At 50.0% G+C, this 20,162-nt stretch overlaps 1 protein-coding gene across 2 annotated transcripts in view; it reads left to right on the forward strand.

Moving 5' to 3' along the window:
• Positions 1 to 20,162, forward strand: part of LOC100077532 (cell migration inducing hyaluronidase 1) — a 105,144-nt gene that overhangs the window by 68,633 nt on the left and 16,349 nt on the right. For both annotated transcript variants that reach the window (XM_039912282.1, XM_029066149.2), the window contains exons 12-20: positions 2,109 to 2,284; positions 4,077 to 4,286; positions 7,007 to 7,212; positions 8,263 to 8,332; positions 9,418 to 9,546; positions 10,398 to 10,483; positions 12,160 to 12,291; positions 12,803 to 12,838; positions 15,515 to 15,670. In XM_039912282.1, coding sequence (XP_039768216.1) covers positions 2,109 to 2,284; positions 4,077 to 4,286; positions 7,007 to 7,212; positions 8,263 to 8,332; positions 9,418 to 9,546; positions 10,398 to 10,483; positions 12,160 to 12,291; positions 12,803 to 12,838; positions 15,515 to 15,670 — 1,201 coding nt within the window. The remainder of the gene's footprint in view (positions 1 to 2,108; positions 2,285 to 4,076; positions 4,287 to 7,006; positions 7,213 to 8,262; positions 8,333 to 9,417; positions 9,547 to 10,397; positions 10,484 to 12,159; positions 12,292 to 12,802; positions 12,839 to 15,514; positions 15,671 to 20,162) is intronic.

A 20,162-nucleotide genomic window follows, 5' to 3' on the forward strand; every position in this document is an offset into this window, starting at 1 on the left:
GGAGAGAGCAGGGCTTGGGAGGGAAGATAAGGAGCTCAGTCTTAAACATGTTGAGTTTTAGTTGGTGGGCAGACATCCATTTGGAGATGTCCTGAAGGCAGGAGGAGATATGAGCCTGGAGGGAGGGGAAGAGAACAGGGAAGGAGGTGTAGATTTGGGTGTCATCTACGTAGAGATGATAGTTGAAGCTGTGGGAGCAATTCATTAATATTTATTGAGCACTTACTGTGTACAAAGCATTGTACTAAGTGCTTGGGAGGATTAGAGCCCAGGCCTGGGCATCAGAGGACCTGGGTTCCAATCCCTGATCTGTCACTTGACTTCTTTGTGACCTTGGACAAGTCACTTCACTTCTCTAGGTCTCAGTTACCTCATCTGTAAAATGGTGATTGTGACTGTGAGTCACTTGTGGGACAGGCTCTGTGTCCACCCTGATTACCATGTATCCAACCCAGTGCTTAATATAGTGACTGGCACATAGTAAGCACTTAACAAATACTATTTTTAAAAAAACCCTAATAATGGGCATGAAGATGAGCTTTCTTCAGGAAATCCACCAAGCCTCCTGACCCCTAATGGTATAGTGGATAGAGCCCAGGCCTGGGCAACAGAGGACCTGGGTTCTAGCCCTGGCTCTGTCTGCTGTGTGATCTTGGGCAAGTCACTTCACTTTTCTGTGATCCAGTTATCTGTCAAATGAGGATTAAGATTGGGAGCTCCATGTGAGACATAGAATCCCCATTTAAAGTTGAGGTAACTGAGGCCGAGAGAAGTGAAGTGACTTGTCCAGGATCACACAGCAGACAAGGGGTGGAGCCGATATTAGAACCCATGACCTTCTGACACCCAGGCCTGTGCTCTTTCTGCTATATCACGCTGCCTCTAGACCTAGCTTGTTGGGGATGGGGGGTGTCTGCCTTATTTCCTCAGGTGAGAGTAGAGGACTAGGTTTGGGCCACCCCTTTTGCCCTACTGTGGGGGGCAGTGTGGGTCCCATTTTAGGGGATCAGAAATCAGTCAGCCTTCAGCCTCTGCCCATGGTCCCCGTGCTGAGGCCCCAGTGTCAGGGTCCCTGGGTGGGTGAGGGACAGGGAGGCTCACCCCACTTTGTCCTCCAGGCCCTACTGCGGAATCTTCCCATTGATTACGGCTCATCCTCAGCTACTCAAAGTTGCCATGAGCCTCACTCCCAGTCAGCCTCCTGGGCCTCCACTAGCCCTAGACCGGCACAGGGATGGCCCACAGAGATGAAGTGTGGGACGGGAATGTGTCTGTTTATTGTTATATTGTACTGTCCCAAGCACTTAGTACAGTGCTCTGCATAAAGTTAAGTGCTCAGTCAGCGCTATTGAGTAATGAATGAATGACCACGGCTGGGTTGGGGCCCCGAGGCCTGGCAGTGACCATGACCTGGAAAGGAAATGGGCTCAAGCCCCTTGCCCATTCGGCCAGCCCTGGGCCAGGGACAAGATGTTGGGCCTTGAGGCTTGGGTCTGGCCCAGCCTCTGGTCCACCCTCATTTATTCAGTCATATTTATTGAGTGCTTTTTGTATGTAAAGCACTGTATTAAGCGCTTCCTGAGCTGGTTCTCAGAATGACCCTTTCACTTTTCACTGCCTGGATTATGTGGTTGTCTCCTGCCCCCAAGGAACTGCTCACTGCCTGGTTATTAATAATAATGGTATTTGTTAAGTGCTTACTATGTTCTAAGCACTGGGAGAGATACAAGTTATTCACGTTGGACGCAGTTCCTTTGCCACATAGGGCTCACAGTCTTAATCCTCATTTTCCAGATGAGGTAACTGAGGCCCAGAGAAGGGAAGCAACTTGCTCAAGGTCACACAGCAGACAAGTGAGGGAGCGGGGATTAGAACCCAGGTCCTTCTGACTCCCAGGCTAAGGCTCCACTACTAAACCACGCTGCTTCTCCTAATCTGAACCCCATACCCTGCTGGGGCCCTTGCTGCAGGGACTGGATCCCAGTTTCCTTCACCCCCCGATGAGTCCCTGGAGAGGCGGTAGGCTCTGACATCCAGCATGCGGGGCCCCAGACCACAGGTCCAGGCTGGGAAGGAGGAGGAGACTGGAAATGGGTGTTCCTCCTCAGGAAAGCCGACCTATCTGCACACGGGCGAAGAGCTGGACGGAGTGGACATGCGAGCAGAGGTGGGGCTCCTCACCCGCAACGTGGTGGTGCTGGGAGAGACCGAGCCAGCCTGCTACCCCTACAGCAAGCATCTCTGCAACTTCTTCAACTTCGACACCTTTGGGGGCCACATGAAGGTGCGGTGTGGCCCGGCCTGGGGAGGGAAGGGGTGGACCTGCATCTGGTCAGATGTCAGGGGGGCTAATTTGGCTCCCAATTCCTCACTGGAAAACCCCTCTTCCTACGGGAGCTTGGGGACAAAGAGGGCAAGGAGAGGGAGGAGGCTGGGGAGAGGAGGGAGGCCTGGGAGAGGCAGGAGGCTGGGAGAGGGAAGGAGGAGGCTGGAGAGAGGAGGAAGGAGGCCAGGGGAGGGAAGGAGGCCAAGGGCGGGAAGGAGGCCAGGGAGAGGGTGGAGGCTGAGGAGATGAGGGAGGCCAGGGAGAGAGAGGGAGCAGGGTCTAGTGGATAGAGCACAGGCCTGGGAGTCAGAAGGACCTAGGTTTCAGTCCCATCTCCACCACTTACCTGCTGTGTGACCTTGGGCAATTCACTTCACTTCTCGGGGCCCTCTTGTCCCTCATCCATAAAGTAGAGATTAAGACTGTGAGCCCCATGAGGAGCATGGACTCTGTGATTAGCTTATATCTATTCCACCGCAGCACTTAGTACAGTGTCTGGCACATAGTGCATGCTTAACTAATGCCAAAAAAAAAAGGAAGAGGAAGAAGCCCTGGGCGAGGGAGGAAGGCCAGCAGAATTGGCTGGGGGAATGGGTCATCTGAGGTCAGTCAGTCAATCGTATTTACTGGGCACTTACTGTGTACAGACCACTGAACTAAGAACTTGGGAGGTACAATGTAACGATAAATAGACACATTCCCTGCCCACACTCAGGTTTACAGTCTAGAAAGTCAGAAGCTGCTCTTTTATCTGGACAAGGAAAGAACCTCTTGGAGCCAGATACCACCTAGATGGGCCTGGATAGACAGAAGCCTCAGGAAAAGTGTGGGCCATTTGGCGCATGACGGAAAGCCCATGGGTGCCCCCCCCTCCCCCCGCAGCTGGTTGGGTTGGAAGCGGCAGTGTTGAAGCCCCCCTTAGAGGAAGCTGTCTGAGGGGGTTGGGGTGACAAAGGCAGGGGAATACAGTTCTCACCCCCAGCATTGCCTGTGGGTCACGGAGGCAGGGTTGGGGGTGGTGGGTGGATTCCTGCTCTTCCACTTCTCTTCTCTCCCCCCCACTCTATCCGCCCCCCTCCTGCCCCCCGATTTGCTCCCTCCTACCCCCATCCATGCCTTCCTGCTGACCCCTGCTCAGCATCCAGTGCTTAGTTTAGGGTCTGGCACATAGTAAGCTCTTAACAGATACCATCATTATAATTATTATCCAGTTATGGCAGTCTGAGGGAGATGGCAGGGGAATAGATCTCTTTACTGCTCGTAGCCTCTGCTGCCGAGGGGGGTGCTACCTAGTGCCACTGAGGACCTTCTGGTCTGCCCTACATTCATTTCTGCAGCTTGTTGGAAGAGGAGGGTTAGGGATGGAAACTTGGTTGTGGCCATCTTTGGCCAGGCCACAGCGGGGTGAGGGGGAGTGGGGAGGCTGTGGAATTCAGAGGAGTTGTGTTGGGTGCAGGAAAATCCCTGGGTCCAGTTGGCAAGGCAGGATCTATAGGGCAGAATCCACTAGGCAGGATCCACTGGGCAAAGTCTGCTTAGCAGGATCCACTGGACAGAGTTCTCTGGGCACATTCCCTGGGCAGGATCTTCTAGGCAGGGACCTGGGAAGGGTCTGCTGGTCCGGGTCTGCTGGGCAGGGTCCACTGGGCAGGGTCTATTGGGCTGGGTCTGTTGGGCAGGATCCACTGGATGGGGTCTGCTGGACAGGGCCTTTTTGGGCAGGGTCCTCTGACTCTCCTCTCCTCTCCAGTTTGCACTAGGGTTCAAGGCCATCCACCTGGAAGGAGTGGAATTGAAGCACATGGGCCAACAAGTCATGGGTCAGTATCCAATTCACTTCCACCTGGCCGGGGACCTAGACCAGAAGGGAGGCTATGACCCTCCAACCTACTTGAGAGACCTGTCCATCCACCATACGTTCTCCCGCTGCGTCACCGTGCACGGCTCCAACGGCTTGCTGGTAAGACCTCCACCCTTCCCGAAGGGTTGGTGCGGCTTATCTTGCCTTGTATTCTAACCCAGAGTTTAGAACAGTTCTCCACATGTAGTAAGTGCTTAACAAATACCATTAAAAAAAAAAGAGGATAATGTCAAGGTTATGGGCTTGGGAGACAAGGAGGATAGTGGTGTTGTCTACACTGATGAGGAAGACAAGAAGAGGGCAGAGTTTGGCTGGGAAGATGAGGAGTTCTGTTTTGGAGGTGTCAGTGGGACATCCGGATAGAAATGTCCTGAAGGCAGAAGGAAATACAAAGCTGCAGAGATAGAGAGAGGTCAGGGCTGGAGAGGTAGATTTGGGAATCATCCATGTAGAGATGGTAATTGAAGCCATGAGAGTGAATGAGTTCTCCAAGGGAGTGGATAGAGATGGAGAATAGAAGGGGACCGGCACTGAGCCTTGAGAAATTCCTACAGTAAGGGGGTGAAAGGCAGAGGAGGAGCCCTTGAAGAAGACAGAGAATGAGTGACCGGGGAGATAGGAGGAGAACCATGAGAGGATGGTGTCAATGAAGCCGAGGTTGGATGATTTTTTCTGGAGAAGGGGATGGTCGACATTGTCGAAGCCATCCGAGGGGTCGAAGAGGATTAGGATGGAGCAGCCTCTAGGCTGCTGTATTTGGTAAGAAAAAGGTCGTTAGCTGAACTTAGGGCAGTTTCTGTGGAATGAAGGATGAGGAAGTCATTGTGGCCTAGTGGATAGAGCACAGACCTGGGAGTCAGAAAGTCATGTGTTCTAATCCTTGCTCCACCACTTATCTGCTGTGTGACCTTGGGCAAGTCACTTCTCTGTGCCTCAGTTCCTTCATCAGTAAAATAAGGATTGAGATTGCGAGCCCCACGTGAGATAGGGTCGGTGGCCAAACCCGATTTACTTGTATCCACCCCAGCGCTTAGTATAGTGCCCAACACATAGTAAGCGCTTAACAAATACCACAGTTATTATTGTTATTATTAAGTGCAAAAAGTTGATGTCAGAGGCGCAGGCGGAAGGGGTGGATTGTGAGGTAACTGAGATCAGAGAAGTGAAGCGACTTGCCCAAAGCCACACAGCAGACAAGTAGTAGAGCCTGGATTTAGAACCCAGGCCCTTCTGATTTCCAGGCCAGTATCCATTAGGCCACACTGCTTCTATGGTGGGCAGTAATGGTAGTGGGCACCAGAGGCCGATGGTGTTAGCCCAGTTGTCCACTACCGCAGACCTGGCATTTCCAGGATGGTGAGGGGTTTTCCAGCTGGCTTGGATGACCTGTTCCTGCCCAGATCGGAATCCATCATCCCAGCCCGGCCCAGCCTGGCCCCTTCAGCCAGGCTGTGAGGTCAGGGGCAGTGATTGGACCTCCATTGTCATCATTAAAGATGAGGAGGAGTATAATAATAATTGTGAATATTTGTTAGGTGCTTACCTTGTGCCAGGCACTATACTAAGCGTTGGGGGTAAATACAAGCAAATTCGGTCCCTGTCCCAGGTGGGGTTCACAGCAATTCCCATTTTACAGATGAAGTAACTGAGACTAAGTGAAATGATTTGCCCTAGGTAACACAGCAGACAAGGGGTGGAGCTGGCATTAGAACCTAGGTCCTTCTGACTCCCAGGCCCGTGCTCTACTACACCGTGCTAATAATAATCATAATAATTGTGGTCTCTGTTAAGAGCTTACTATGTGTCAAGAGCTGTACTATGCACTGGGGTAGATACAAGTTCATCAGGTCCCACATGGGGCTCACAGTCTAAGTAGGAGGGAGTGCAGGTATTATACACATTTTGCAGATGAGGAAACTAAGGCCCAGAGATGTGAAGTGACTTGCCCATGGTCACAGAGCAGACCAATGGCAGAGCTGGGGTTAGAACCTGCATCCCCTACCTCCCAGAAAAAGCAGTGTGGCTTAAAGCAAAGGGCATGGGCCTGGGAGTCGGAGAACCTGTATTCTAATCACAGCTCCGCCACTTGTCTGCTGCATGACCTTGGACAAGTCACTTCACTTCTCCGGGCCTCAGTTCCCTCATCTGTAAAATGGGGTTTAAGACTGTGAGCCCCATGTGGGACAGGGCCTAAGTCCAACCCACTGATCTTGTATCTGCCCCGGTGCTCAGTACCTGGCACATAGTAAGCACTTAAATACCACAGTTATTATTTTTCTTATTTCCACTATGCCATGCTGCTCGCTCCCTTCCTCTTCTTCCTCTGGGGTGAAACTAGGAACCCAGGCTGGACCTGGGCATAGATAGGCAGTGTTGGGTGCTGAATAGTGGATATAGCACAGGCCTGGGAGTCAGAAGGTCCTGGTTCTAATCCTGGCTTCACCCCTTGTCTGCTATGTGACCCTGGGCAAGTCACTTCACTTCTCTGTGACTCAGTTACTTCCTTTTTAAGATGAGGCTGTGAGCTCCATGTGGGACAGGGAGTGTGTACAACCCTATTTGCTTGTATCCTCCCCAGAGCTTAGTACAGTGACTGACAAATAGCGCTTAACAAGTACCACAATTATTATTATTATTTCCACCAAGCCACGCTGCTCCCCCTTCTCTTTTTCTTCCTCTGGGGCGACACCACTGGCACAAACTGGACCTGGGCATGGACGGTCAGCGCTGGGCACTGAATCAGCCGGCCGCATGTCAGAGGGTCTGGATGTTCCCTGAGGGGCCCAGGATGAAGTGCTCTCTTCTCTGTGCACCCGCAGGTCAAGGATGTGGTGGGCTACGACTCCCTGGGCCACTGCTTCTTCACGGAAGATGGTCCCGAGGAACGGAACACGTTTGAGCACTGCCTGGGGCTCCTGGTGAAGCCAAGCACCTTGCTCCCCTCCGACCGGGACAGCAGAATGTGCAAGACCATCACCGAGGACTCTTTCCCTGGCTACGTGCCCAAACCCAGGCAGGAATGCAAGTAAGGCCCTCTCCCAAAATGGCCCTCGCCCGGGGCCCAGGGTACCTGGCTTCTGCCTCCCCTCTATAATAATAATAATAATAATAAAAATAATAGTGATATTTGTTAAGCACTTACTGTGTGCCAGGCACTGTCCTACGTGTTAGGGTCAATACAAGCAAATCAGGTTAGGAACGGTCCCTGTCCCACATGGAGCTCACAGTCTCAATCCCCATTTTATAGTTGAGGGAACTGAGGTCCGAGAGCAGTGAAGTGACTTGCCTAAGGTCACGCAGCAAACAAGCGGGAGAGCTGAAATTAGAACCCATGACCTTCTGACTCCCAGGCCCGTGTTCTATCCACTACGCCATACCAGCCTTTCATGCCTCGGCACCACCGAAAATTCCACACAAGGTTTCAAAAGTTCCAACAGCCTCTGGTTCCATATCACAGCCTGCGTTCATAGGGTTGAAACGACACTCGGTGAAATAAAGCATAGTGGATCAAGCATGTTAAGCATTTACTGTGTTCATTTAATCGTATTTATTGAGCACTTACTGTTTGCAGAGCACTGTACTAAGCGCTTGTGAAAGTAGAACACAACAATAAGGAGAAGCAGTGTGGCATAGTGGATAGAACATAGACCCAGGAGTCTGAAGGTTATGGATTCTAATCCCGGCTCCATCACTTGTCTTACGGTGGGTCCTTGGATAAGTCCCTTCACTTCATTGGGCCTCAGTTACCTCGGCTATAAAATGGGAATTGAGACTGTGAGCCTCATATGGTGCAGGAATGCGTCCAACCTGTTTACTTAATATCTATCCCAGCACTTAGAACAGTGTTTGGCACATAATAAGGGCTTAATAAATGTCATAAAAAAGGGTGATCCCTATCGAGAGCCACTTCCGGGCCCCCAGATCCCCAACTCCAGGAGACATCCGTGGTCCTCTAGATTGTAAGTTTGTCAGGATTGTGTCTCTTATATTGTCATACTGTCCTCTCCCAAGAGCTCTGCACACAGTAAGTGCTTAATAAATACACTCCACTGACTGAGTAGTCTTTGTTCCACAGCGCTGTCTCCACCTTCTGGATGGCAAACCCGAACAACAACCTGGTAAACTGCTCTGCTGCAGGGTCAGAGGTGAGTGGAGGCCATTCTCTTTGGGAAATCTTGGGCAGGAGGTGGGGGGTAGGTGGCTGCCTCCAGGCCCTTCTCCTCTAGCCATGCCCCGCCTGCCACCTTTCGGCTCTAAACCCTCGGTGTTGTGAGGCGATTTCTGGTTTGGATGGCAGCTGGGCATTTTAGTGGCACATGAACCAGGAAGCTTGGTGGGCAGCAGGTCTGAAGGATGAAATGGCTCACCTGCACTGGGAATGCCAAAATGGCATGAGTCTCACAATGCACTGGTGTTTGCTTCTGGAAGGGGAAATTCAAATTCAGGTGCACAGGACTGTGGTTGTGTGGGATTAGGGCTGTGAGTTGTGTGTTGGTGAGGCTTGGTGTGTGTGTGTCTGAGAGAGAGAGAGACTTGGGGGGGTGTGATTTTGCATGTATGGGTACGTGAGACTTGGTCTGTGTGTGTGACACTAGGGATTGTCTATGAGACGTGGGGAGTATGTGTGTGTGCTTAAAACACAGGGGGTGTGTGTGTGTGTGTGTGTGTGAGAGAGAGAGAGAGAGAGAGAGAGAGAGATTTGGGTGTGTCCGCCAGACTCCATATGTATCTGTATCTGTGACTCGATGTGTCTGTGTGTGTGTGACACTAAGGATTGTTTGTGAGACTCAGGGAGTATGTGTGGGTGTCTGAAACACGGTGTGTGTGTGTGTGTGAGATAGAGACTTGGGTGTGTGTGAAAGATTCCATATGTATGTACGTGTATAACTTGGTATGTGTTTTTTGTGACACTAAGGATTGTTTGTGAGACTTGGGGAGTATCTGTGTGTGAAACACAGTGTTTGTGTGTGTGAGAGATTCTATATGTATGGGTATGTGTGACTGTGTGTGTGTGACACTAGGGATTGTTTGTTCAATTTGGGGATTATGTGTGTGAAACACTGTGTGCGTGTGTGTGTGTGAGTGAGTGAGAGAGAGAGAGAGAGAGAGAGAGAGAGAGAGACTTGGGATGGGCATCTGTGAACAAGTGTGCTCTGGAGTTGGCTTGCTTTCTGCTTGTCGGTGGAGCAGGATCTGATGAGTATGGCGTCGTTTATGGATTTTCCCTCAGGAAACTGGATTTTGGTTCATATTCCATCACGTCCCGACGGGCCCATCGGAGGGGATGTATTCCCCCGGCTTCTCAGAGCACGTCCCACTGGGGAAGTTCTATAACAACCGGGCCCACTCCAACTACCGCGTAAGTCTGGGCTGGTCCATGGGGGCTGGGACCAGCCAAGCCCATCGGGGGATTAGCCAAGGCCACCAGAGCCCAGCTGAGACCACCAGGATCACCTGGTCTTCTGAGTCTGTCAGGGATGGGACAGTGCCCGCTCATTCTCCTGTCTCAGCGTCTGGCTAAAGATGCCCCAGGAGGGTCTTGGGTTCCTGTCCGCCTTTCCATAAAGAGCTCCTCCTGGACAGGTCAGGGGCCAGTGCTCTCAGACCCAAACCTGTTATGTGACGCAGCACGGCCTAGTGGATAGAGCACAGGTCTGGGAATCAGAAGGATCTGGGTTCTAATTCCGGCTCTGCCACTTGATCGCGAGGTGACCTGGGCAAGTCACTTCACTTCTCTGGGCCTCAGTTCCTTCTTCTGTAAAATGGGGATTAAAACTGAGAGCCTTATATGGGACAGGGACTGTGTCCAACTGGATTATCTTGCACCCACCCCAGAGCTTAACAATTACTCTCCCCTCCTTCAAAGCTTTATTAAAGCACATCTCCTCCAGAAGGCCTTCCCAGACTAAGCCCCACTTTTCCCCACGTCTCACTCCCTTCTGCGTCCTTGCCTCGTTCCCTTTGATCTTTCCCCCTCGCAGCCCCACAGCACTTAGGTATACATCTGTAATTTTATTTATTTGTATTGATGACTGTCTCTTCCACTCTAGACTGTGAGCTCACTGTGGGCAGGGAATGACACTGCTGATTGTTGTATTGTACTTTCCTAAGCAGTTAGTATAGTGCTCTGCACACGGTAAGTGCTTAATAAATGTGATTAAATGAGTGAATTATTGAAATACCACAATTTTCATTATTATTATTATGCAGGCGGGTATGATCATCGATAATGGCGTCAAGACCACAGAGGCGTCTGCCAAGGATAAGCGGCCCTTCCTGTCCTTGATTTCGGCCAGGTAATAATATTATTATCCCAGGTAATCAGCAGCCTGGGTGGGTCGGAGGGAGGAATGGAAGGGAGGCTGGAAGAATGGTAGGACCCCCCTTCCCCCCACCCCCAAACAGGCAACAAAGACCCGTCCGCTTCCCAGATATGGTTAGCCTCACCACCCAGGATGCTAATGTTTCCTGGTTATTTGGAGGGAGGAAGGCTGGCAGGTCCAGACTGAGCTGGGATGGCTGCTATTTGGTCTAGAGCCCCTTTCACCTGGGCTCCTGAGCTGGGCAGGGGAAAGCAGGGAGGGGTCTCTGCTGGACATACAGAGGGCAGTAGGGTGCAGTCAGGCTTCTGGGGGCGGCTCCATCCCTGGCACCCCGTCACCCTGCTGAGCTCACAGGTCTGGGAGAGGCTCCATCCCTGTCACACCCTGACCCCAGTGAACTAACAGCTCTGGGGGTGTCTGTCCCTGGCATCCCGTGACCTGTGGAGCTCACAGCTGTGGAGGAAGTTCCAACCCTGGCCCCTCCTCTTCCTCCTCCTTGTACTTTCATTCAGTCATATTTATTGAGCACTTACTGTGTGCAGAGCACTGTACTAAGTGCTCCTCCTCCTTCTCCTCTTCCTACTCCTGCTTCTTCTCCTCTTCCTTCTCCTCCTTTGCTTCTTCCTTCTCCTGCTTCTTCTCCTCTTTCTCCTCTTCTTTCTCCCCACCCTCCTCCTTCTCTTTCCTCATCCTTCTCCTCAATCTCCTCTTCCTCCTCGTCCTCTCCCATCTTCCTCCTCCTCCCCCACCTTCCTCCTTCTCCTTCCCCATCCTTCTTCTGCTCTTCCCCTTCCTCCTTCCCCACCCTCCTCCTCCTCTTCACCATTCTTATTGTCCTCCTCCTCTTCTTCCTCTTCACCCTCCTCCTTCTCACCCTCCTCCTTCTCCTCCTTCTCTTCCTCCTCCTCCTGCTCCTCCTCATCCTCCTCATCCTCCTCTTCCTCCTCCTGCTCCTCCTCATCCTTCTTCTCTTCCTCCTTCTTCTCTTCCTCCTTCTTCTCTTCCTCCTTTTCTTCCTTCTTCTCATCCTCCTTCTTCTCATCCTCCTTCTTCTCATCCTCCTTCTTCTCATCCTCCTCCTTCTCATCCTCCTCCTTCTCATCCTCCTCCTTCTCATCCTCCTCCTTCTCATCCTCCTCCTTCTCATCCTCCTCCTTCTCATCCTCCTCCTTCTCATCCTCCTCCTTCTCATCCTCCTCCTTCTCATCCTCCTTCTTCTCATCCTCCTTCTTCTCATCCTCCTTCTTCTCATCCTCCTTCTTCTCATCCTCCTTCTTCTCATCCTCCTCCTTCTCATCCTCCTCCTTCTCATCCTCCTTCTTCTCATCCTCCTTCTTCTCATTCTCCTCCTTCTCATCCTCCTCTTCCTCCACCCTCCTTCTCCTTCTCCTCCTCTGCACGCTCCTCCTCCACCACCACTTTCCTCCTTCTCTTCTCCCATCCTTCTCCTTTTCTTCCTCCTCCTTTTCCCACCTCCCCCCCTTCTTCTACCCTCCATCCTTCCTCTTTCTCCTCTCTCCGCATCCTGCCAGGAGTCCCCAGGATGGGTAAATTACAGACCGGCCCCCCCAGCCCCTGGGTCCTCCACTTCCCCCAGGCCTCCCTGCCTCACCCAATCACTGAGCACCCTATCCCTGCCTGTGCTGCAGGTACAGCCCTCATCAAGACGCTGACCCCTTGAAGCCCAGAGAACCGGCAATCATCAGGCACTTTATTGCCTACAAGAACCAGGACCATGGTGCCTGGCTGCGGGGAGGGGATGTGTGGCTGGAACACTGCCAGTAAGTGCAGCCCACTGAGGCCCGGGTACCCTCAGCTGGGCAGGGGGTTCCTGAGGGTTCAGGCCTCCAGCTTCCCAGGAAAGTGGGCATGCAAGGAACAGCAACAAATGGACACATTTTCCTTTCCTCTGGGAGGTCCCGGGAACCAGTGGCAGGATCCCTATTTTAGGGATAAGGAAACTGAGGCATAAAGAAGTGACTTGCCCAAGATCTCACTGCAGGCAAGTGGTGGAGTCAGGATTAGAACCCAGTCCCTCTGACTCCCAGGCTCTTTCCACTAGACTATGCTGCTTCCCCTCTGGAGGTTTTCCCATTCTGCGTGCTCCCCTATTCATTCATTCAGTCATATTTATTAAATGCTTACTGGTTGCAGAGCTTACTGTGTCCCCTATGCCCCAGGACCACTGACCCCAGGCCTCTGCCATCCCTGGCACTGCACTGCAGGTGATGGAAGGCAGAGGGCTGGCAAGGGGAGGTGAGTGGCATTCATTCTCTGCTTCTCTCTCTGCAGGTTTGCTGACAATGGCATCGGCCTGACCTTGGCCAGGTAAGTGATAAGAATAATAATAATAAAAATAATTGTGGCATTTTGTAAAGAGCTTATTATGTGAGCCCCATGTGGGACATGGACTGTGTTAACCTGATTACTTTGTATCTACCCCAGCACTTAGAAAAGTTCCTGGCACATAGCAAACACCTAACAAATACAACTTTAAAAAAAAATTGGTCATAAAATGGAGGTGAGAGGGCAAGCATAGAAGCAACTGGTTACAAATAAAATTGATGCTATGACCGTAGTAAGTGCTCAAAATCAGAGATCTAGAGCTCACTATCTAGAAGGGGAGATAGACATTAATATAATAAAGTAAATTACAGGTATGTACATAAGTGCTGTGGGGCTAGGTGGGAGGTGACAAAAAGGGAGGAAGTTGTGGGGAAAGAAGATATGAGAGCTCAGTCAGGGAAGGCCTCTAGGAGGAGATGTGCCTTCAATAAAACTTTGAAAGGAGGAAGAGTAATTGTCAATATGAAGAGGGAGGGTGCTCCAGGCCAGAAGCGTGAAGTGGCGAGAGGTCAGCGGCAAGATAGAAAAGATCAGAGAACGAGGAATAGTTTGGCATTAGAGAAACAAAGTGTGCAGGCTGGGTTACAGCAGGAGAGCAGTGAGGTGAGGTAGGAGGGGCAAGGTGAGTGAGTGCTTTAAAGCCAAGAGTAAGTAGTTTCTGTCCAATATGGAGGTGGAAGGGCAATCACAGGAGGTTCTTGAGGAGTGGGGAAACATGGGCTGAATGTTTTGTAGAAAAATGATCCGGGCAGCAGAGTGAAGTATGGACTAGAATAGGGAGAGACAGGAAGGTCAGCAAGGAGGCTGATACAGTGATCAAGGTGGGACAGGATAAGTACTTGGATTAATGAGGTAGCAATTTGGATGGAGAGGATTTTAGTGATCTTGTGAAGGTTGAATCTGCAAGATTTAGTGATAGATTGAATAAGTGGGTAGAATGAGAGACAGGAGTCAAGGATAATGCCAAGGTTATGGGCTTGTGAGACAGGAAGGATGGTGGTAGGAAAGTCAGAGGGAGGACAGGATTTGGGTGGGAAGATAAGGATTTCTGTTTTGGACATGTTAAGTTTGAGTTAATGGCAGGACATACAAGTAGAGATGTCTTGAAGGCAGGAGGAAGTGTGAGACTGTAGAGAGGGAGAGAGAGCAAGGCTGGAGATGTAGATTTGGTTATCATCCGCCTAGAGGTGGTAGTTGAAGCCATGGGAGCAGATAAGTTCACCAAGGGAGTGGATGTAGATGGAAAATAGTGGGGGACCCAGAACTGAACCTTGAGGGACTCCCACAGTTAGGAGGTGGGAGGTAGAGGAGGAGCCCGCGAAGGAGACTGAGAATGACCGGCCAAAGAGATAGGAGGAAAACCAGGAGAGAACAGTGGCAGTGAAGCCGAGGTTGGTTAATGTTTCCAGGAGAAGGGGGTGGTTAACCATGTTGAAGTCAGCGAAGAGCTGAGACCTCAGAGGTCTACCTCTCAGTAGCCACCCACACTTCAGGGCTCTGAACACAGTAATAATAAACATAATAATAATTGTGGTACTTCTCAAACACTTGTGCCAGACACTGTACTAAACACTGGAGTGGATACAAGCAATTTGGGTTGGACACAGTCCCTGTCCAACTTGGGGCTCACAGTCTTCATCCCCATTGTATAGATGAGGTAACTGAGGCACAGAGAAGTGAAGTGACCTGCCCAAGGTCACACAGCAGGCAAGTGGCAGAGCTGAGATTAAAACCCACGTCCTTATGACTTCCAGGCCTTTGCGCTATCCACTAGTCCACACTGCTTCTCTTGTGCCCAGGACAGGTCTCTGCACGTAAGTCCCAAAAAATGTTGGGAATCATTCTTTGATTCTTCCCTGAGCACCAAAATATTCCTCTCTAGCGCCTCTTATTGTTTATGATGATGACAATGATTATGGTGATGATGATAATATCACTGTGGGCAGTGAGTGTGTCTACCAACTCTGTTATAGTGTTCTCTCCTAAGTGCTTAGTACAGTGCTCTGCACACAGTAAGCACTCAATAAGCATTAACTACTCTGCTACTACAACTTAGCCTGCACACTTCACTCCTTAAATGCTAACCTTCTCATTCTGCCTCCATCTCGCATACCTTGCCTCCGACTTCTCACCCATATCCCACCTCTGGCCTGGAACGCTCCTCAAATCTGATAGACAGTTATTCTTCCCCCTTTCAAAGCCTTATTGAAGGCACATCTTCTCCAAAAGACCTTCCCAGACTAAGGGATTGAGACTGTGAGCCTCACATGGGACAATCTGATTACTCTGTATCTACCCCAGCGCTTAGAACAGTGTTCTGCACATAGTAAGCGCTTAACAAATACCAACATTATTATTATTATTATTATTAAGTCCCACTTTACTCTTCTCCCACTCCTTTCTGTGTCTCCCTGACTTGCTCGCTCTGTTCTTCCCCCTCCCAGCCCCACAGCACTTAGGTACATATCTGTAGTTAAATTTTTTATATTAATGTCTGTCTCATGTCATGGGCAGGGAGTGTGTCATTTATTGTTGTTTTGCACTTTCCCAAGTGCTTAGTACAGTGTTCTGCACAAAGTGTAGAATGAATACAGTTGAATAAATGAATAAATATGATTGCTTGATCGATCATAATAGCATTCAATTTTTCTTTTCCAGCGGAGGGACATTCCCTTACGATGATGGATCCAAGCAGGAAATCAAGAACAGCCTCTTTGTTGGGGAGAGTCGCAACGTGGGGACAGAAATGATGGACAACCGGATCTGGGGACCTGGGGGCCTGGACCACAGCGGGAGAACCCTCCCCATTGGCCAGTAAGTGCTGCACCTAGGGGGCCTCTCTCTCTGTCAGTGAATCGTGTTTATTGAGTACTTACTGGGTGCAGAGAATTGTGCTAAGCACTGGGGAGAGTACAATATAATAGACACATTCCCTGCCCACAGCAAGTTTACAGTGTAGAGGTGGAGACAGACATTAATCTAAACAAATAAAATTACAGATAGGGATATAAGTGCTGTGGGGCTGGGAGGGGGCATGAATGAAGTGAGCAAATCAGGGTGATGCAGAAGGGAGTAGGAGAAGAGGAAAGGAGGGTGTAGTCTGGGAAGGCTTCTTGGAGGAGATGTGCCTTCAATAAGGATTTGAAGGGTGGGTAGAGTCATTTTCTGGCAGATTTGAGGAGGGAGGGCATTCCAGGGCAGAGGCAGGATAACAGCGTGGCCTAGTTGATAGAGCACAGGTCTGTGGGTTAGAAGGACTGGGGTTCTAATCCTAGCTCCATCACTTGTCTGCTGAATGACCTTGGGCAACTCATTTCACTTCTCTCTGTCCTAGTTACCTCATCTGTAATGTGGGGATTAAGACTGTTAACCCCATGTGATGATGATGATGGTATTTGTTAAGTGCTTACTAATGTGCCAAGCACTGTTCTAAGCGCTGGGGTAGATACAAGGGAATCAGGTTGCCCCCCGTGGGGCTCCCAGTCTTAATCACCATTTTACAGATGAAGTAACTGGAGCACAGAGAAGTTAAGTGACTTGCCCAGAATCACACAACTGATAAGTGACGGAGTCAGGTTGAGAACCCACAAACTCTGACTCCCAAACCCGGGCTCTTTCCATTAAGTCAAGCTGCTTCTCTGTGGGATATGGTCTGTGTCCAATTTTATTAGCTTGTATCTACTCCAAGCTTTGTACAGTGCCTAGCACATAGTAAGCACTGAACAAATACCTTTAAAAGAAAAAAGAGAGCCAATCCAACCCCAGTGTCCAGCAAGGGCCCTAAGATGCCCGGAGGAGCCTCAGGCATCTGCCTACCTGGACATTAATCCTCACGGAAAGGGATCCTTCCTAATCCCTGCTTCTCCACTTGTCTGCTGTGTGATCTTGGGTAAGTCACTTCCTTCTCTGTGCCTCAGCAACCTCATCTGTAAAATGGTGAATAAAACTGTGAGCCCTATGTGGGACAGGGACTGTGTCCAATCCAATTACCTTCTCTACCACAGCGATTAGTAAAGTGCCTGGCACATAATAGGCACTAAACAAATACCACAGTTGTTATCATTATTTTTGTTATTGTTATTATTTTCCCTCTTCATCCCCTGCATCCCTTCAGTGACCCAGCACAGATCTCTGGTTCAAACCCCTCAGCGCAGCTGTGGTTGGTACGGAGTGGGTTTCACCATGTCTTCCCATGGGAATGAATTCCCTGTGCTCACCCCATTCTGGGTGAAGAAATGGTTCCTTTTGTGGGTTCAGAACCTGCCGCCCTCCAGCTAGAGTAGGCATCCCCAACCAATGTGGATGGGATTCGGGAAACAACTATTCTGTATTCCCCAAGTCCATCTCCTTCCTGGTTCTTTGGTACTGTCACCTCTAATCCTGCCTTCTCCTGGCCTGTGTCTGACTGTGTCTCCCAAGCACTTAGTACAGTGTTCTGCACACGGTAAGCGCTCAATAAAATATGACTGATTGACTGACTGACTAGTCTGAGAAGACCTGATCTTTTCTTTTTCTTGTATTAAAGAGCTTACTATGCATCAGACACTGTTCCAAGCTCTGGGGTAGATACCAGGGAATTCGATGGGACACAGTCCCTGTCCCACATGGGGCTCATAGTCTAAGTAGGAGGGAGAACAGGTACCCCAAATTTACAATTGAGGACACTGAGGCACAGATAAGTGAAGCTATTTGCCCAGAGTCACACAGCAAGTAATTGGCAGAGCCAGGATTGGAACCAAGGATCTTCTGACTCCCAGACTCCACTAGGCCATGCTACTTCTCTTTTTCAATCAGTCAATCAATCAGTGGAATTTATTGAGCACTGACTGTGAGCAGAGCCCTGTACTAAGTTCTTGGGGGAGTACAGTAGTGGGTAGACGTGATCCTTGCCCTTGAGGAGCTTACAAATCTAATGGGGGAGGTGGACATTTAAATATTACACGTCAGGGAAAACAGAGTTTAAATCTATGTAATAAATGCTGTGTGGGCTGAGGTGTGTGGTGTATCCCTAAGTGCCTAGAGGGGTCAGACCCAAGTGCATAGGTGATGCTGAAAGGAAGGTGAGGAGATGAGAAGTCAGTCAGGGAAGGCTTCCTGGAGGAGATTCTTCCTGGAGGAGATTCGATTTTAATAGGGCTTCGAAGATGGTGAAAGTGCTGATCTGTTGGACGTGAATGGGGAGGGAATTTCAAGCGGAAGGGAAGATGTGAATAAGAGGTTGATCATCATCATCATCATAATAATAATTGTTAAGCACTTACTATGTGTCAAGCACTGTTCTAAGTGCTGGGGAAGATACAAAATAATCAGGTCAGACACAGTCCCTGCCCCACACAGGGCTTACAGTTTAAGTGGGAGGGGAGCAGGTATTGAATCCCCATTTTACAGATGAGGTAACTGAGGCCCTGAGGAGTGAAGTGGCTGGCCCAAGGTCCCACAGCAGCAGACTGGTGGTGGAGCCAGGATTTGAACCCAGGTCCTCTGACTTCCAAGCCTAGGCTCTATCCACTAGGCACACCGCTTCTATTAACGTGAGGAACTGTGAACGCTTTGGCGTTAGAAGAGCGAAGGATGCAGGCCAAGATGGAGTTGGCTGAAATTACAGTTGACATAATAATGCTCTTGAGTCCTGCTCAGGGCTTCCAGCCCAGAAATTCCTAATTTTGCAGTTGCTGGGGAGTCTCTTGCCCACTCTGCCAACTTAATAGCTACATAACCCCCCTAATCCCCCCCACCCCGATCTTGCATTGAATCCTTATTGTGTGTAGAGCACTGTACTAAACACTTGGGAGAATACAATATAACAATACACAGACACATTCCTTGTCAATGAGTTTATAGTCTAGAGGAAGTATGCCTTCAATTAGGCTTTGAAGGTGGGGAGAGTGAGGGACTGTGTCCATTTATTGTTGTATTGTACTCTCCCGAGCACTTAGTACAGGGCTCTGCACACAGTAAGTGCTCAGTAAATATGACTGGATGAATAGAATGAATGAATGGATGATCATCTGTCGGGTACAAAAAAAGAGGGCTCCTGGCCTCCCTCTCTTGTGGGGGAGGAAGGGGAGGGAGATGGATTGCCAAGCCCTTCTCAGCTCCATGGGGGTGGAGAGCTTCATTCAGAGCCCTCTGGGGAGGGTGCGCTAGGCCACCGGACCCTGTCCGATGATGACTCAGAGTCCTCCCTGACCTTCCGCCACCTCCGAGAAGTGGTTTAGCCAGGAGGCGCGTCCTGCCACGTTTGGGCTTGGAAAGCCTGACTCTCTGAGACTTCATCCTGGGCAAGACTCAAAGGTCAGCTGTTTCTGCAGTAAGCAGTGTGACCTGATGGATAGAGCATGGTGGGACCTGGGAGTTCTAATCCTAGCTCTGCCACTTGTCTACTGGGTGACATCTGGCAAGTTCATTCATTCAATAGTATTTATTGAGCGCTTACTATGTGCAGAGCACGGTACTAAGTGCTTGGAATGTACAAATCGGTAACAGATAGAGACAGTCCCTGCCCTTTGATGGGCTTACAGTCTAATCGGGAGAGACAGACGGACAAGAACAACAGCAATAAATAGAATCAAGGGGAAGAACATCCCATTAAAACAGTAGCAAATAAATAGAATCAAGGTGTTGTACATCTCATTAACACAATAAATAGGGTAATGAAAATATATACAGTTGAGCGGACGAGTACAGTGCTGAGGGGATGGGAAGGGAGGGGGGAGGAGCAGAGGGAAAGGGGGGAAAACAGGGCTTAGCTGAGGAGAGGTGAAAGGCAAGTCACCTCACTTCTCTGGGCCTCACTTCCTCATCTGTAAAATAGAGATTAAGATTGTAAACCCTACTGAGAGACTGTGTCTGACCCAATTTGCTTGTATCCACTCCAGTGCTTGCCTCAGAGTAAGTGCTTAACAAATACCACAATAATAATAGTAATAATAATAATAATAATTGCTTTTATAGACCATGGGCCTGAGAGAAGGTCATGGGTTCTAATTCCAGCTCCACCATATGTCTGCTGTGTGAACTCTGGCAAGTCACTTCACTTCTCTGTGCCTCAGTTCAATCAGTCTGTAAAATGGGGATTAAGACTGTGAGCCCCACATGGGACGGCAACTGTGTCCAACCTGATTAATTTGTATCTACCCCAATGCTTAGCACAGTACCTGGCACATAGTAAGCGCTTAACAAATACAGAAAAGACGAAGAATTGAAGACTGTCCAATCGGTGAGAGCATAATCATGGGGCGAACACTCCAGCCACCGGGTAGACGGCCAGTTTCCTGGCCAGGGGGCTAAGTGGGTCAACTCTACA

Source organism: Ornithorhynchus anatinus, chromosome 5 (genome assembly GCF_004115215.2).
Source record: "Ornithorhynchus anatinus isolate Pmale09 chromosome 5, mOrnAna1.pri.v4, whole genome shotgun sequence".
Classification (NCBI taxonomy): domain Eukaryota; kingdom Metazoa; phylum Chordata; class Mammalia; order Monotremata; family Ornithorhynchidae; genus Ornithorhynchus; species Ornithorhynchus anatinus.